We start from the raw sequence: 18,387 nt of genomic DNA on the forward strand, positions 1-18,387 counted from the left end.
ATGTGTGTGTGTGTGTGTGTGTGTGTGTGTGTGTGTGTGTGTGTGTGTGTGTTGGTTCACATGTGAAAGCCTGAAAGTTGGTTCACAGTTGGTTCACAGTTCACATGTGAAAGTCTGAAAACAATACACTTTTCACATAACATCGTGTTTTTCTAATAAATCATTTATAGTATGAATTGGCTTTAACTTTTGCATACAACTACAAGACTGAAAGGGTATTTAGTTATCTTTTATAACACTTTAATGTCCATTTTCCTTCTTGTTTGGACTAGTTGTCTGTGCCTTCTCTAAAGAGACCTCAATGAATTACGATTCTATTAAAAAAAAAACACATGACCTAAGCTACATTTATATATAACAGATTTATATTTGTGTGCACAACTATTATGGATGTACTATGGCTGTAGTACATCCATAGTAGTAGAAATAAATATTAAAATAAGTAAATATTTAGTGATTAATTTTTGCTGTCATGCTTTTGTTTGGCAATGTACTTTAATTGAGGAGAGTGTAAAGAATTACTCACATTCTGAAAATAAATGAACTGAAAATTAAGGCAGCAAATATCACCTTTACATTCAACCTCCTGTGTTTAGTACACACCTTACTGTGCTCACTGAAACCTCAGTACCTGTTGCCACCAAGTTCCAATGCAGGTATTTTGCAGTCACTCGATGGTTTTTCACAGCCTGCCTTCCCAGAACTCTGGGCGTAACCAACTGATTAGTTGCATCAGGTGTGTTTGAGACAACACCTGTTTTGCATATTTGTGCTGTTGTGAGGGATTCTATTCAGGGGGTTGAATAATTTTGAGACTGGAGAAGTCATTATAAGTTGTATTTTCAGTTGAATTTGGGGAAACCACATGAAGCATTCGTTGTGTTGAACCATTTCAATTGCTTCTGTTTGATTTGTTCATTGCAAACAGCTGAAAGTCTGTCAATTTTGACAATAAACCTGATTTGCAATGGGGGGTTAAATAATTTCGAGTGCAAGTATATATATATATATATATAGAGAGAGAGAGAGAGAGAGAGAGAGAGAGAGAGAGAGAGAGAGAGTATATGTATGTGTGAATAAATATACATAAATGTATATCTTTGGCTCTACCATATATTCTATTGTTAGACAGAATATATCGTAACACAGCACAGCGGCAGCAGTGCTGTGTTAGCAAAAAGACAACAGTTTGACAGTTGTTCTTTTTTTAAACATAATTCCACATGTGAAAACCATATGTTCCTGTTTGTGATCTAACTGCATCTATATGGTGGCTGCATGCACTGCATAGAGATGAAAGATTGTTGGTTCACATGCTCTTAGGTGAAGATCGCTTGGTAGAAGATTGTGCACATAATCAATTATGAAATAAATGAACTGCAAATGAAGGCAGCAAATATCACCTTTACATTCAACCTTCTGCGTTTAGTACACACCTTACTGTACTCACTGAAACTGTGCCTGTTGCCACCAAGTCTTGCAGGTATTTTGCTTGAGGGTTTTTCACAACCTGTCTTCTCAGAAATCTGGGTGCGGCCATTGATATCTCCCTTTCCTGCTCCATCCAGGTATTTCATATATTTTCTACCCCTAGCAGTTCAGGTATTTCATGTGTTCCAGCTCAAGCACACCTGGTGAAACTAATGAAGCCCTTGATTTGTTGCATCAGGTGTGCTTGAGACAACACCTGTTTTGCATATTTGTGCTGTTGTGAGGGATTCTATTCAGGGGGTTGAATAATTTTGAGACTGGAGAAGTCATTATAAGTTGTATTTTCAGTTGAATTTGGGGAAACCACTTGAAGCATTCGTTGTGTTGAACTATTTCAATTGCTTTTGTTTGATTTGTTCATTGCAAACAGCTGAAAATCTGTCAATTTTGACAATAAACCTGATTTGCAATGGGGGGTTAAATAATTTTGATCGAAACGTTAAATAATTAAATAATTAAATAATTAAATAATTTTGATTGAAACTAATATATATATATATATATATATATATATATATATATAAACCCAAATTCCAAAAAAGTTGGGACACTGCGTAAAATGTACACAGCTCCCAACTTTTTTTTTGAGACGTGTCGCAACCATCAAATTTAAATTACCTTTTTTTTCTTAAAATGGTACATTTACTCAGTTAAAACATTTGATACATTTTCTATGTTCTATTGTGAACAACATATTGGTTTATGAGATTTGCAAATCATTCTGTTTTTATTTACATTTTACACAGCGTCTCAACCTTTTTGGAATTGGGGTTATATATATATATATATATATATATATATATATATATATATATAGAGAGAGAGAGAGAGAGAGAGAGAGAGAGAGAGAGAGAGAGAGTATATGTATGTATAAATAAATATACATAAATGTATATCTTTGGCTCTACCATATATTCTGTTGTTAGATAACAGCAGCAGTGTTGTATTAGCAAAAAGACAACAGTTTGACACATGCCTTACTGTACTCACTGAAACTGTGCCTGTTGCCACCAAGTCTTGCTGCAGGTCTTTTGCCCGAGGGTTTTTCACAACCTGTCTTCTCAGAAATCTGGGTGCAGCCATTGATATCTTCCTTTCCTGCTCCATCCAGGTATTTCATATATTTTCTACCCCTAGCCAGTTCAGGTATTTCATGTTTTCTACCCCTAGCCAGTTCAGGTATTTCATGTGTTTCAGCTCAAGCACACCTGGTGAAACTAATGAAGCCCTTGATTAGTTGCATCAGGTGTGCTTGAGACAACACCTGTTTTGCATGTTTGTGCTGTTGTGAGGGATTCTATTCAGGGGGTTGAATAATTTTGAGACTGGAGAAGTCATTATAAGTTGTATTTTCAGTTGAATTTGGGGAAACCACATGAAGCATTCATTGTGTTGAACTATTTCAATTGCTTCTGTTTGATTTGTTCATTGCAAACAGCTGAAAGTCTGTCAATTTTGACAATAAACCTGATTTGCAATGGGGGTTAAATAATTTCGAGTGCAAGTATATATATATGACAACAGTTTGACAGTTGTTTTTTTAAACATAATTCCACATGTGAAAACCATATGTTCCTGTTTGTGATCTAACTGCATCTATATGGTGGCTGCATGCACTGCATAGAGATGAAAGATTGTTGGTTCACATGCTCTTAGGTGAAGATCGCTTGGTAGAAGATTGTGCACATAATCAATTATGAAATAAATGAACTGCAAATGAAGGCAGCAAATATCACCTTTACATTCAACCTTCTGCGTTTAGTACACACCTTACTGTACTCACTGAAACTGTGCCTGTTGCCACCAAGTCTTACAGATATTTTGCTTGAGGGCTTTTCACAACCTGTCTTCTCAGAAATCTGAGAAGTAAACTGTAACTGTTTATGTGAAAAGTGTACAAATAACCGCAACTGGTATGTTGTAGAGCATGCAGTTATTTAACTCATGATAGGAATGTAGTAAGCATGTGAGTGAGACAGTTGCCACAGCAGGAAACTTCAGCTGAGCTTGGGTAGTACTAGGATAACTTCATGTGATCATGTGATTGTGTCAAAAGAATTTCTTGCCTATTATGGAAAGTGTAGATGTCATCAAGATTGCCAAAGAGCACATCCTTCTTGTTTTCCAGCACAGGTGGTATTAGATGCGTCATTTCTGAATTATCCAGTGCTGCAGCGTAACCCTAATAGCAAAAAAATACACAGTAAAGCAATAAGTGGCAAGCATCACTTTTCTTCATTCTTCTAAACTATAACAGGACACTCCTTCTCTGCCTTGAGGATTTTTATTTTGTTTTGTTTATCTCCAGTTCCTTGAATCTACAAAGGTATTTTCAAATACAACTGAACTTTGCCAATTTCAGGTTAATCCCATGTTGGTATCTGTAGCAGTATCAGTGCTATATGGAGACAACTTTTCGAGATATTTATTTTAGAGAATAAGCTGACAAGAGACATAAAATTGAAGCTGTGAAGCCAACAACAACAGTAATGACTTAGACATTTGCTATGTAAAGATCTGCACATCTATTTACATGGTTTGCATTTGACCATCCCATGTGTATACCAAATATACCAAATAATCAGAGCACAAGGGCGATTCCTCCATCTGAAGTAACACAAAACTTAGTCATAGATATTTATTAATAAACAGACCAACATACCTCAATTATGCTTTGGAGCTCCTCCACATAGAGTCTCTCCGTCTCAATCAGCTCATTCATAATGTGTCTATGGGGAGAAACAATAAGAGTGTCTGTGCTCAAAAAGAAAATAATCTTCTGAGACAGAATAATGCACACGACACCTAAAAAGAGCTATTAATGCTTGCTGATGAGGTCGACATCACAGATCAAAACAATTTCTTGTTTTATAATTCATATCACAGGTCTCACTGAAGATATACACCTAATTTTTATTTTCACTGTGGTGAGTTTTAAAAAAAAATGGAACTCGAAATTTTTGTAGGTTTCACAAAGAAGATTCTACCTCGACCCTTCAGGCTATGAGCAGCTCGTGTGTCTGCTCAGTTTTCCACTTACACTAAGCCTACATAAACCTGATGAACCTGCTAAAGTTGTTCAAACTTTCAACATCAGACATGTGAGGCTTTATTTTGCGTGAATACATAGCTCAGGAGGCAATTCTAATTGTCTGTTTACAGATTCAGTATCAAAATTCAAATATTAACGAAATACATAATGTGTCATTTTAAAAAGTATATAAAATGACAATTAGTTAAACTCCATCCATCCATCCATCCATCCATGTTCTATAGCACTTATCCTTCCTTCAGGGTCACGGGGAACCTGGAGCCTATCCCAAGGAGCATCAGGCACAAGGCGGGGTACACTCTGGACAGGGTAATTAGTTAAACTTTTTCAAATTAAAGAATAAACACATTCTTAATTAAATTTAATTTCAATTCATATTTAAGCACAAATAAAATTTTATTCTAGCGTGAGGTCTCATACTGTCTCATGATTCTTTACTGCCAAGCATAAAACTGGCCAATAAACCAACTTCCATTATGTAAAAAAAAAAAGTTTGATATGCAGTTGTATACAAATGTGTTGATCTTTGCACATCTCTTGTCTATACATGACTTACACAATTTCCAAAGTCGCCCAAGTTTCTGTGACGCTTGAGCAGGCATGGCACAGCGTTGTGTGACTGCCTCATGTCTAAATCTCCTCCCTCTTTAGTCCAACCCAGATAGAAAAAAAAACTCAGGTTCAGGCTTCAGTCACATGTTAACTTGGACTGAGCAGCCGTCTGAGTCAGGCTCCTCTCTGAGACAGATTTTCCTACAGGGATGACGGCTTGTGCATCGGTAAGTAACACTTCTGCATAAAGAGTGAAGTGGGGGGGGGGGTTTGGGAATAAGTCACACTACCACAGACACAAACAGCTTCTGTTTAAATGAGAGTATTAGCTCAGTGATGAGAAACTCACTGGTATAAAAACAAGCTGAATGTTTAACTACTGTAAGCAGGACACAGAAGTGGCTTTTTATGTGGAAAGTGCATGCTGTATTACCTGAGTGTTGTCAGATAAGATAGATGGCATGGCGGGGATCAGCAAATTTTCAAGTAATAAACCTAAAAAGCATGGTTATTACCTCTAAGTAGCCTTTCAGCTTCAGGAGAAATACATTCCAAGACTAAAACCTAATGTCACTAGTGAAATGTTTGTACTGTGAGTCAGAGTGTTTACAAATGCTGTGTCTTTAAAATTCTCTTTAAACTTAATCTACCGTTTTCATTTCATTGTGCCAAATGCCCCCCCTCAAAAAAATATAAATAAATAACATAAAAATAAAAAATATACTATATATATATATATATATATATATATATATATATATATATATATATATATATATATATATATATATATATATATATAACCCTGAAACACTTGGCAGTGGAGCATTGCCAGTGCTTATAATACAGTGGTCTTGTTTAATATTCTACAATGTTACAATACAGTTAAATACATAAGCCATTATACTGTAGATAAGAATGTATATCTTTCGTGTATTATAGTTGTTTTAGGTTGCAGTGCTCTAAGCACTACAATGTATTAGGCATGATGTGCTGTAATACTTTAACTCACAAGGTGTCATTACTTACTTTTATAAATTACAAAAATAATGCCCTGACCCTTCACTGTACTTCAAGTCATTGTAGTGTCAGAATCTTATTAATGTTAAAAATGTGTAAATATAAAATACCGTATATAAATGTAGATCAATTTCCGTTAAGAGTGTGTGGGGGATTAGTGAGAGTCTTAGAATTGTTTACAAGCTGTCAAAAAAGGCATTTACCTGAACGTGCCTTTAATTTATTTATTTTTCAACTATAATTTGTTAACCCGCCTACTTAATACTATTTTTAAACTATTCAAGCTACATGTTAATCTATAAACCTTTTTTATTACACAGTAACTACATAACAGCAAGTGTTATATAACAGAAATAATTGAACATAACCATTTCCTGGTATTAATTTTGATTTATTCATTCAGTTTAATATTTTAGGATTATGATCTAATCTTGTGCAATGTAATTTCCCTCCCCCTTTTTTTAGAGGTTAGTTTTTAGATTCTACAGGTTATTTTAAATATATACCATGTATACATGGGTGCTGTTAAAGTGCACACATGGTGCTTTAATATCACAGCATGCTTAGTAGATCTGTACTTTGTACTTATTTTACTACTCTTTACTAATTGTTGGACAAGCCCAGAAATAAAGATTTTTGCATTATGATTATAGTTCTAAAACTTTATTTACACAACTAAAAAATAAAATAAAAAAAGGAATAATTTTCTGTTTCTTGGCAAGTCAAATGAGATATAATGTATTTCCATTTTATTTCCATTTTATAATATGTTTGCTCAGTTTCCCCTAACAGTATCTTTCGTATCTCAAAGTTAAACCTGTAAGTCCTACTGCTGGCAGAGAACAGGTGCATGTAGAGCCGTATTACAATAAGTCAAAGCGAACTAAAAAGAATTCAAAGCTATTTAAACAAACAGTCTGTTTGGGGCCTATTGAAAGATGATTCCCACCTCTATTATTAAAAGGCCACGCTTTTACATAGACTTGCTGTTCTAATGATCTTTTTTGTCCGCAAAATGTTTACACAGCTTTTAACATGTTTTCATTCATTCTATTCTTTAAAGCCCCCTATTGTTTTATATAGCACCAGGCTGGCTTTCTGCATCAAAAATGTTGGTGAGGAGCCCTGTATGAGGCTCCGCTTCTAGTTTACAAATGGTGGCACACAGATCTCATAATGAGAAACTCACAGAAATACTTGGTAAACATTAACCTGTTTTGACAGGCGTTCCTGCCAGAGTTTTGTTGACCAGGTAATATCCATATTAAAATAACTAAGACCACAACACCACACCCATTAATTCCTGACAGAGTCTGGTTAATAAGAAAAACTCAAAAAACCTGCCATGAATACTTCACCATAAACATCTTCAAGCCTTATGTAGATTTGTAGGCATGCAGATTTAGTTCAAACTACTGAAGATCCACATTTAAAATCATCTCATTTGTATAAGAATTTAAATTTTACAGATATATGTCAGTTTATTGATCATTCATCTTTAGGGATGCACCGAAATGAAAATTCTTGGCCGAAGCCGAATATAATGAAAAACTTGGCGAATACTGAACACGTTTTTTCGCATTTTTTCCATTTATTTTGCAATTTTTTTCACCACTGCATAAATTAAATAGTCAAAATGTGCTTTTTACTATTTTGTCTTGCTTTTCAAAGAAAAAAATCAATTACAAAAACTACAATTTCAAAATATTTATTTAACACTGGACATTTTTTTTCATTCCAGCAGGCAAGGCACAATATAACTTTAAATAAATAAATTAGTAAAATAAAAATATTTTTATGTGTGCATCTTTGAGCCCCCCTTGAATAGCCGATGTTAGGCCTATAACTGACCGCTGAAAGAATGTAACACTCTGTAGTCTACAACAAAAAACTTGTGCATGCGCGCGCCCCCTCATCTCTCCGAGCGCGCTGCCGGAAATGGAGGATGTGACGTTCGTGCGTCTCACTCTGGTTGCTAGGCTATTTGGTCGCGTCATCAAATACGTCATTGTTCGGTCAAATTTATTCGCCTTTTCATTGCTTTTTTTGCTATTTTCGGCCGAATAATTTCGGTTGCCAAACATTCGGTGCATCCCTATTCAGCTTTCATCTTCATCCTGGTTAAGGTCATGATTACTGTAAGTTCAAAATGGTAAGGAAATGACATTTGCTCTCTTCACAGACTGCTGGTCCTTGGTTGCAGAGCTATGCCAACAAACTAGGTGACAATGCTGAGGCACAAAAGACAGATGTGAACTAACCTTATTGTTGGTTGAGGGAGTCAAGAAAGAACAAGGCAATGAGGTCACACTTGCCTTTTCCCTGCACATCTGCAATATGCCTGTATGACCTATAATGGAACTCAGACAAGTTCGATTTGAGAGCAGGAACTCGAAGAGTCTTAACGTGTAAGGATTTAGAAGCGCAGTTAAGGTATCAGAATGATTATGAATTTCAGGAGGGTCAAAAAATCTCAGTTCCCAAAGCTAATTTTCATGTGCTGTGTCCTCTTGACAATGCTGTACTGGGAGCAAGTGGACAATCACATCGTGAGCCATATGAAGTCCTTCTCCTACCGCTACCTGATCAACAGCTACAACTTCATCAACAAGTCCTTGAGCGTGAGCCATGAAGAGGCTTCCCGCTTCAATAGCTTTCCATACCTCATAGACCACAAGGACACGTGTATAGAGAAGGATGTGCTGCTTCTTCTCTTCGTTAAAACCTCCCCGGAGCACTTTTTGAGAAGGCAAGCGATTCGCTCTACATGGGGGAACCACACTTACATCAAGAGGGAGCTGGGTGTCAATGTGAAGGTGGTGTTTGTTATGGGTGTCCACCCAGCTGGACACAAACATGATGCAATTCAGAAACAGCTCCAGGCTGAGGACCAGATCTACAAAGACTTGGTCCAGCAGGCTTTTCTGGACACTTTCCACAACCTGACTGTGAAACTCCTGCTGCAATTCCACTGGGCGCATGCCAACTGTGCCCACGCTCGCTTTTTAATGTCTGCCGATGATGACATCTTTGTCCACATACCCAACCTGGTCCGTTCTCTCCAGGAGCTCAGCGCTCAGGGTGTTGTGGATCTCTGGGTGGGACACGTTCACCGTGGTTCGCCTCCTATTCGACGCAAGAACAGCAAATATTACGTGCCCGTCCAGATGTACCCATGGTCCGCCTACCCAGACTACACTGCAGGAGCGGGCTATGTAGTGTCCAGGGACGTAGCTGACAAAATTTACCAGGCTACTTTGTCCCTTAACGCCTCTCTCCACATCGATGACGTTTTTATGGGCATCTGCGCAATCACCGTTGGGGTATCACCCCAGGAACATGTTTACTTCTCAGGTGAGGGGAAAGCCCCCTATCACCCATGCATTTATGAGAAGATGATCACCTCTCATGGACACGCAGATGATGTCGGCTATCTTTGGAAGGTTGCAACTTCCCCAAAGGTAAATGGCATCTCTTCAGGTTTCTTTGGGAAACTATACTGCACAGCTGTGAAAATCAGGCTGCTCTGTTGGCCCTCCTTTACAAACACATATTCCTGCAAAGCAGCCTTTTTATGAAGGACTATGAGATTTTCTCTGTGAATCAGTATTTCATATTATGTATATCTTAATATTAGTTGTTTTCCATGTAATAATGAAAATACCAAAGCCATTTACTTAAGTGTTTGTTTACCTATTTTTTAGGACTTGTAAACATGTGAAAGAGCTGTGTAACTAATTGAGGAGCTGTGTGCTTGTTTTTATTTGGACTAGGATTGCTTTTTTTAATTAAACAGACTAATCACACACATTCTTTTTATTTGTCTGTGTTCTGTCTCTGTCATTACATGGCATTTCTTGCTAAACTACACATCTCCAAATAGGGCTGCACAATTATGGCCAAAATGATAATCCAGATTATTTTGATCTATATTGAGATCTCGATTATTTATCACGATTATTCATTGATTTTAGGGACAACATATTTTTATTGCACTTTCACATTTAAATAAACAGACCGCTGCTTTCATCTCCATGTTGTGCTACATTCCTGCTAATGTACAAATCTTTGCATCAAATTAGACTGATCCCTAAAGTCCGTCAACTCGTAGAAACAAAATATAAATAAAATTGTACCCAAAATATAGGATAAGTAAAAATGCCATCAACCAAATGAAAATATGCATCAAATATAACAATATGCAACTAAATGAAAACAATTCAGGCGAATGCAGAAAAGGCAATAACAGTGTTTGCAGGAGGAGAGATGCAAGACAATTTCTTTTAGGAGATTACAAAAATTTAGGAGCACAGTTGAAGTTTAGTGGGTTTTTTTAAGAGATGTTAGCGTTAATGTGCCACAAGATAATACACAAGTAGGCATGAGAAAACTTGAGCTTGTCAATTATGACAGAATTTAGGAACATAGTGCGTGATCAATAAAAGATGGCGGTCCTGAGATCGGGAAGTTGAGAGAAGCAGATGATGTTCAGTGTTACTCGTCATCATAATGGATTCTCTGCAGTCTTTCCACACTTGTTCGGTTGACTGAGGAGATGAAAAGCAGTGTGAAAGTAACTGTTGCACAATGTAGATGCATTTTGGACTTCCTGTAGTTTTTAGTCACAGTCGCACAAAGTACTTCAGCAGTAAATGTGACTGAAATGGTTGCACTGTAGAGCCCTGAGTTTATCTAAGTTTTTTCCCATTCGGCGTGATGAAGTTTAATGTCCGACAACCTCTGTAGTGCCATTTAGCATCGCGCAAAGCGCTGGAGCTCGCAGCAAAACTGGCAGCTCGAGCGCTAAAATGCTAAATCCATTTCCGGGGTTTGGCTCTACAAAATGACGTCATCCCTGCGCCGCGCTATGTGATTGGCTGTAAGTGTATGAAACACTTGATTTGAGTGGAGAAAACAGCAGAGTTTTCTATGAGCGGAGGACGAGCTTTAAACGTCAATATCACAGTCGATCATGTTCATTTAATCGTGGGCAGTCAAAATCGTAATCGCGATTGATATCCGATTAATTGTGCAGCCCTATCTCCAAACCTTTCCTCTGATTTTTTTTTTTCCCAAAGGCAGGCCAGGTTTCGGAACACTTCCTGTCACTGGTATTTACAAAGACAGTTCTCACAGACCACATCAATCTCCCTAAATAATTCCATATGAACAGTAGTAGAAGTTTTATGAATTTGTATTCTTTTTCTACCCCAGACTTTTTTTGGGAGCTTGACACAGAGGGACTTAAGATCACTGTTTAAGTATTAAAAAAAAAAAAAAAAAAAGTAAATAAGGATGGGCTCTAATTTAAATCCACTGCTATTTTTCCGCTGCTTACCAATCTAGTGTATTACAATGTACTAATAATATATCTTGGGGTTAAACTAACAGCCAGACCAAAATAATCCCAAGCAACCCCCTGACTTCACCAGTGATTATTAAAGAAAAACTAAATATAAACGTAACACAAATCATCACTTTGTACTGACAGATTTCTAGGGCAGACATTAATACATTTAAATATACACAAAACGTTTTCCCTAGTATTTTCCCTCTGCTGACATACAACCTCAATTCTGGAAAAAGTTGGGACAGTATGGAAAATGCAAAAAAAAAAAAAAAAAAAAAAGTCATTTGGAAATTCACCATGTACTATATTGAAAACACATTTTTAACACATTATTTAATGTGAATTGAATTTGTTTTCTGAAAATATACACTCATTTCAAATCTGATGACTGCAACACACTCCAAAAAAGTTGGGAGAGTTGAGTGTTTACCACTGTGTAACATCACCTTTTCTCATCACCTTTTAATAACACTTATTAAGTGTTTGGGCGCTGAGTGAAGACACCATTTGGTTAAGTTTAGCAAGCGGAATTTTCCCCATTCATCCATTATGCATTTCTTCAGCTGCGCAACTGTACGGGGCCTTTGTTGCCTTATTTTGTGCTTCATTCTCACATTCTCAAATGGAGACATATCAGTACTGCAGGCAGGCCATGCTAGCACCCGCACTCTCTGCTTACACAACCACACGCTTGTAATCTGGGCAGAATGTAGTTTAGTGTTTCCCTGCTCTGGATTGCAGCATATGTTGCTACAAAATGTGTACATATCTTTCTGTATTATTGGTGTCCTCACAGATGTGCAAGTTACCCATGCCATGGGCACTGACACACCCCCATACCATGACAGACGCTGGCTTTTGGACCTGACGCTGATAACAGCTTGGATGGTACTTTTCCTCTTTGGCCCGGAGAACACGACGGCTGTTTTCTCCAAAAACTATTTGAAATGTTGACTCGTCAGACCACAAAACACGATTCCACTGTGCTACTCTCCATCTCAGATGAGACCGAGCCCAGAAAAGTCAGCACTGCTTCTGGACAGTGTTGATGTGTGGCTTCTGCTTTGCATAGTAAAGCCTTAACTTGCATCTGTGGATGCAACGGCGAATGGTGTTGACTAACATAGGTTTACCAAAGTATTCCCGAGCCCATGTCAGGATGTCCATTACAGAATCATGACGGTTTTTAAGACAGTGACGTCTGAGGGATCGGAGATCATGCGCATTCAGAAGTGGTTTTCTGAGATTGGACCGGATTCCTTCAATCTTTTAATTATATTGTGCACTGTAGAAAGTGAATTCTGTATCAAAATGCCACAAATGATAGGAATTCCTCCTGGTTACATAAGACATAGGGTGAGGCGCCATTGCTTACCGCCGCCTGCTCGACAGGCTCTCCTCCGTCTCGCTGCTCATGAGAACATGGCTCAAACCTCCTTGACTCTCCTCATGCATAACTTCAATCTTAAAACAGGACACAAGCAAAATTTTCTTACATTGAATAAACAGGGACACGTGAGGAGAAGCATTAGACCAGGTCATACAATCATTTGACTACATTCAAATAAAACCAAGCCTGATGGAAAGGGTGTGTGACGTACCTTGATGCCTCCTTTAGTCTTGCGAATGTTTTTCTTCCTTGCTAGCTCAGTATCAGTGTTGTGCTTGGTGGAACTATTCTCTGGACCTCTTCGGTTTGGTGCTAGACAGAAACATAGTGCTTATTAGACAATAAAATATTGAATATGAAGAAATACAGAACATAATCCCCTGTAGTACAACTGCCTCAGAGCTCCAGGGTCTCTGCTTCAAAAACACATACAAAATTCGCCCAAGTTGTAAATGAGTGTGCATTTCCTGCAATTGAATTTAATACCCAGTGTGGCCAGGATCCACCGTATCCCTGAATGAGAAATAAAAACTATATGAACAAAGTACTGGGGAAATAAACCAACTGCTTTATAAGTGAAGCAGGTGTAGTGGTTATATATATATATATATATATATATATATATATATATATATATATATATAAAAGCAGCGGAAGTTTTGTATTAGAAAAAAGACACGAAAGTTTGACACAGTTTCACTTAAAACTTCATGTGCATCTCAGACACTAGTCTTCCTGTTTGTGGTATAATTGCCACAGTGATTGAATAGATGAAAGTTTTAATTGAGACTTCCTGTACTTGTTTACCAGAGCCTGTTGGTCGCACGCTTTTAGGTGAAGGGCGCTTAGGAGAAGATTCAGGACGTGGAGCCACAGGCTGCACGGGCCTGGTTTGCTTGGCTGACAGCCTCTTTAGACTGATGTGTCTCTTCTCAAACATCTCATGCACCTCTTCCAGCCTTTTCAGTGCATTCTGCACATGGATCTGCAGGGGAAGTTGTAAAACAGACTTTATTAAATGTGAGGAAAAAAAACATTCTTTCTGAAGGGAGCCCTCAGGTCACGTTTGCAAAATGTTTGGGCCAGTAATGGGATTATAAATCAATTCCTAATGCATCTCAATTCTTTATTTTTTAGTACAGCATGCATTATGCTTGTTTTCAGTAAAATCATGACCTACCTCATTTCAATTTCATTTATCATTTTATGCAAACTTATGTAATAATAATCTAGCTAATAAATCTTACATCATTCTCTACTGCAAAACTGTTTTGCACCAATTTAAAAAGAATAAAACAACCAGGTTTATTTAGGCTGCATTCTGTACAAATAACTTTTCATGTTATGTAAAAAAAACTGGAGTATGAGCCGAAGCAAGTCATTTAAGCATCATATGCATTAACACTCAAAGCCACATGCATTTGAGGGTGAATCATACAAAAGACTCTATTAAGTAAACTTCATGCAATTAACAGAAGCATGATTTTGTCCCCTTTCCAAACTAGGTAAGTCTTTTGTTGTACAGATTTGGCATCCCTTGTCATAGCACAAGCATTTAGAACAAATCAGTTGTAGAAGTTGAAGTTGAGCAAAGGAAAAAATGGAACAAAATTGAATGGCACACTTTTAGAAGAAGTAGCTTATACTGTACAGAGTCATATTTTCAATAAAGCCAAATACTAATCGAATGCTACTATAGCAATCGTATTAATGCACTCCACCTATTCACCTGTTCTAAGACTCATGACCATTGTTACTAAATTTGCATATCCTCTTTAGCCTTTTTCAAGCTTCATTCAACAGACCTGTCTGTTGGTTCATCATTGGCGCCACTTCACTTTCCACTTCAGCTTTTCACAACACATATTGCACTGTGTCTTCTTAGGGATTTTTGTGGGCTCTACTCAAGGACATGGTGTTCATTTTCTCATCGCTATTATAACATGGTGTGACAATTCATTTTGTTAGACATCCTGTTAATTACATGATGTTTGTGTGCGAAATCGGACTCATGTTTAATATTATTGTATACATAAAACGATTAGGTAGTTTAATTATAGTAGCTTATTTACCTTTAAGTGGGGTACTATTAGTATATGCTTAAAAGCTATTTTTTACAGGATTTTAAGAAGCCTTTAAAGCCTTTGCTTGAAGTCAAGATAATACCATTTTGAATGTGATAGGTCTGATATTAACGCAATTTTAGGGCAAATTACAGTCTCCTCAAAAAGTATTGTAATGGCAAGGCCAATTCCTTTTTTTTCTGTCTGCTAAAGACTGAAGGCATTAGGGTTTGAGATCAAAAGATGAATATGAGATGAAAGCTTTCATTTCCAAGTTTGTACTGCAGCTTCTTTCAGTTGCTGTTTGTTTCTGGGGTTTTTCCCTTCAGTCTCTTCTTCAAGATATGAAATGAAGGCTCAATTGGGTTAAGGTCTGGTGACTGACTTGGCCAGTCGAAAAACTTCCATTTCCAACACTTTCTGTGTTGGCAGTGTGCATTTGGTCATTATCTTGTTACATGATAAAATTCCTTCCAGTTAGATTTCTCTGTAAATTGGTAGACAGAATATTTCTGTAAAGTTCTGAATTCATTCTGCTGCTACCATCATGAGTTACATCATCCATAAAAGATGTAATTCATCATTACATCATTTGTAATGATGTACTCATCATTACTTCTGTTCCAGAAGCAGTGATGCAAGCCCTAACCATGACTCTACCTCCACTGAGCTTTATTGAGGGGCTTGTATGTGTCTTTCATCTCACTTTGTTAGAGGTTAACTTTTGTGTCTCATCTCTATATTTCTTTGTGAATTCCAATCTGGCTTTCCGATTCTTACTGCTGATGAGTGTTTTGCATCTTGTGGTATGGACAGCTCTCTGATCTTCATGTCGGTTTATTCTTTTTTTTAAAGCTGAAATTCTGATCTATCGTCTCGTATCCATCAGTCTCAGTGTATAACGAAAAACGAAAGAACTATCGTTGGCGTTTCAATATTTTGGAGGGGACTGCAGATCTGTTATGGCCCTGTTGTGTTGCACTACATGAATCACCATCACACATTCTCAACACAAAAATAGCACCTCTTCACTTGACATTTGTGACACATTCTCCATTCAAGGAAATAACAAAAGCTACAAACCTTCATGAGATCAGAGAGAGCCATCTCATGTTGGTTGTAGAGGTCTTTGAGCTGGCTGAGCTGCTGCTCCTTAGCTGTCTCCATGTACCTCTCAATGTCTTGCAGAGCTGCTTCTGCCCCTTCCTGAGACTGGCACTTATCTACAGCCTGTGATGCCAGCAGGTACACACCATTCTCGCACCAGTGGCTCACCTGCACACATACAGAAAACACTCTGGAATCTTACTATTTTCATATTGATGGAGAATGAAGCCATAATAATGTCTTTAATTGTATGAAAAGTGCAAGATGACATGATTAATTTGTGTTCTTTGGGTTCAGCATGTTATGAACAGAGACGTTCTCATCTGCTCATTGACGTGACACTGACAATTCATTCCATTGAGCAGGTGTGACAGAACAGCATTTCTCTTTCATGCTGACAAATGAGATGCAAGTGATGAGCTACAAGATGTCCTTCATAAATCATTCTTTGTTCCACGGGTTATATGGAGATATAATGGCCATCTCATAAAAGGTTTTGTTTACATTACACTCACCTACAAATCTCAACGGTCAGAAGGCATTAAACTGATGAAGGCTTACTGGTTCTTTTTAATTGTTCCACCAACCTTCTCTATCCATGTATGGATCTCAAGTGATTTGGACAGGAAGTCATTCTTTTTTTTGGCTTCATTGCTGAAGTCATCACAAATGCGCCGCAGCTCCACACACTTGGGCCGGATGGAGTCGACCGCGTAGTGGTTGCTCTGGATTAACTGGTCACCGTGCAGTGCGTGCAGCTGTGCCTTCTCCAAAGATTCCTGTCAGTGCACAATTACATATTATAGGTCAGAAGATATTAAGGTTCAAAGATTTGTCCCTTTATCAGTCTGTACAGGAATTTCTGCATGGCCTCAGAACTATTAGAAACTGTCAACACAATCTGATTACTTTGTTTTGTTGACGTAACTGTAACGGATTACAGTTATGTCAAAAAACAAAGTAATCAGATTACAGGTACATTTGGTAAAAAATGGGAATACTACATGGATTAAATTTTTTTTTCATTTAAAACCAAAGAAATGAATACACATAACACATGTAAATGACATAACACAATATAGACAGCTGCTTGATTATAGTCCTGGTTCTCTCTTGTGGTGACGCACATGAGCAACCTCCTGCTGCATACGCAAATAAATTTTGCACAAAGTTAATTTGGTAGAAATGAACACATATTGTTTTCTGAAATGATTTTGTTAGGGTGACCATACGTCCTCTTTTTCCCAGACATGTCTTCTTTTTTGGACCTTAAAAAAGCATCCGGTCGGTCTAACACTGCATCATGTGTATGCATTTTTGCATTGCTTTAACCCCTCTCCGTAATTCTCACAAGCAGTCGATTATAAAAGGCTTGCAGCAACTACTGGACAAATTCCTGTCTCTCATCCATTAGCCTACTCTCACTGAATGCATGAAGGTGAATCCCTGTTGTGTACCGCGTCAAACAGTTGCTTGACAATAGCAGCAAATGACAGCTGTCCTGAGTTGAAACAATGGCCATGGCCATATAAGGTCATTTTTAATTTCATGGTTTCATTGCTCATTCAAATGTGTTAATGATGGCAGAAGGTACACTCATGGTATCTGATATTTTATTTTATTCCATGGACATTCAAAAGAATGTAGGAATATATATATATATATATATATATATATATATATATATATATATATATATATATATATATTTATACACACACACACACATATATATGTGATGCTAATAGTGCTAACAGTGTGTCTTTTTCAGTGTATTCAAATCTGCATTCATAGTAACATTCTTTTGAACGCTATTAAGACACAAAAAAAGGTGTCCTCTTTTTGAAAAACCACAATATGGTCACTTTTTTAATGTAATGTAACCTGCATCAGGAACATTGATCTTCTATTCATTTATTTATTTTCTTAAAACAAATCCAAACATTGAACATGTTTTAAGCTCTAAAATAAGCTCTAAATAAAAGTATTTCAGATCATATTGCTTTTCTCTAGACTTTATTAACATATGTGATCTTGAAGTAATCCAAAAGTAATCAGATTACATTACTTTTATATTGTGATGCTTGGATTATGTTACTGATTACTTTTTTTATGCAGCAATTTGTAACTGTAACATCTCCTAACACTGGTGATGATGTCACATGACATGTTTTGGCCCAAATCTGTGAAAATCTGCGATAATTTTAAAAAATTGCAAGCTCCTGAGAATATTGCGGAGTTTCTTTGATTTTGCGTTCATTTCTCTGATCGCAAAATCCTGGAAGGACTGCTTTATAACACATGAATTACCTACTATATGTAACAGGCTTTTCTGACTTTTTTTGTTGCATACATTCTGTCA

At 37.2% G+C, this 18,387-nt stretch overlaps 2 protein-coding genes across 3 annotated transcripts in view; one reads left to right on the forward strand and one right to left on the reverse strand.

The window, feature by feature from the left end:
* Window positions 1-18,387, reverse strand: part of mcf2l2 (MCF.2 cell line derived transforming sequence-like 2) — an 83,500-nt gene that overhangs the window by 29,919 nt on the left and 35,194 nt on the right. For both annotated transcript variants that reach the window (XM_053634111.1, XM_053634110.1), the window contains exons 11-17: window positions 16,613-16,804; window positions 16,002-16,193; window positions 13,663-13,840; window positions 13,067-13,167; window positions 12,841-12,929; window positions 4,154-4,220; window positions 3,558-3,673 (exon numbers count right to left, since the gene is read on the reverse strand). In XM_053634111.1, the coding sequence (XP_053490086.1) occupies window positions 3,558-3,673; window positions 4,154-4,220; window positions 12,841-12,929; window positions 13,067-13,167; window positions 13,663-13,840; window positions 16,002-16,193; window positions 16,613-16,804 (935 nt within the window). The remainder of the gene's footprint in view (window positions 1-3,557; window positions 3,674-4,153; window positions 4,221-12,840; window positions 12,930-13,066; window positions 13,168-13,662; window positions 13,841-16,001; window positions 16,194-16,612; window positions 16,805-18,387) is intronic.
* On the forward strand, window positions 4,541-9,921 carry b3gnt5a (UDP-GlcNAc:betaGal beta-1,3-N-acetylglucosaminyltransferase 5a). Its single transcript, XM_053634113.1, has 2 exons — window positions 4,541-5,322; window positions 8,298-9,921. Exon 2 carries the CDS (start codon window positions 8,557-8,559, stop codon window positions 9,691-9,693), a length of 1,137 nt encoding a protein of 378 aa, XP_053490088.1. The 5' UTR covers window positions 4,541-5,322; window positions 8,298-8,556; the 3' UTR covers window positions 9,694-9,921.

This window comes from Ictalurus furcatus, chromosome 10 (genome assembly GCF_023375685.1).
Source record: "Ictalurus furcatus strain D&B chromosome 10, Billie_1.0, whole genome shotgun sequence".
In the NCBI taxonomy this organism is placed as follows: Eukaryota; Metazoa; Chordata; class Actinopteri; order Siluriformes; family Ictaluridae; genus Ictalurus; species Ictalurus furcatus.

Excerpts from the sequence above, each read along its gene's own strand:
- b3gnt5a (XM_053634113.1), top strand. The coding sequence starts at position 8,557 with ATGATTATGAATTTCAGGAGGGTCAAAAAATCTCAGTTCCCAAAGCTA.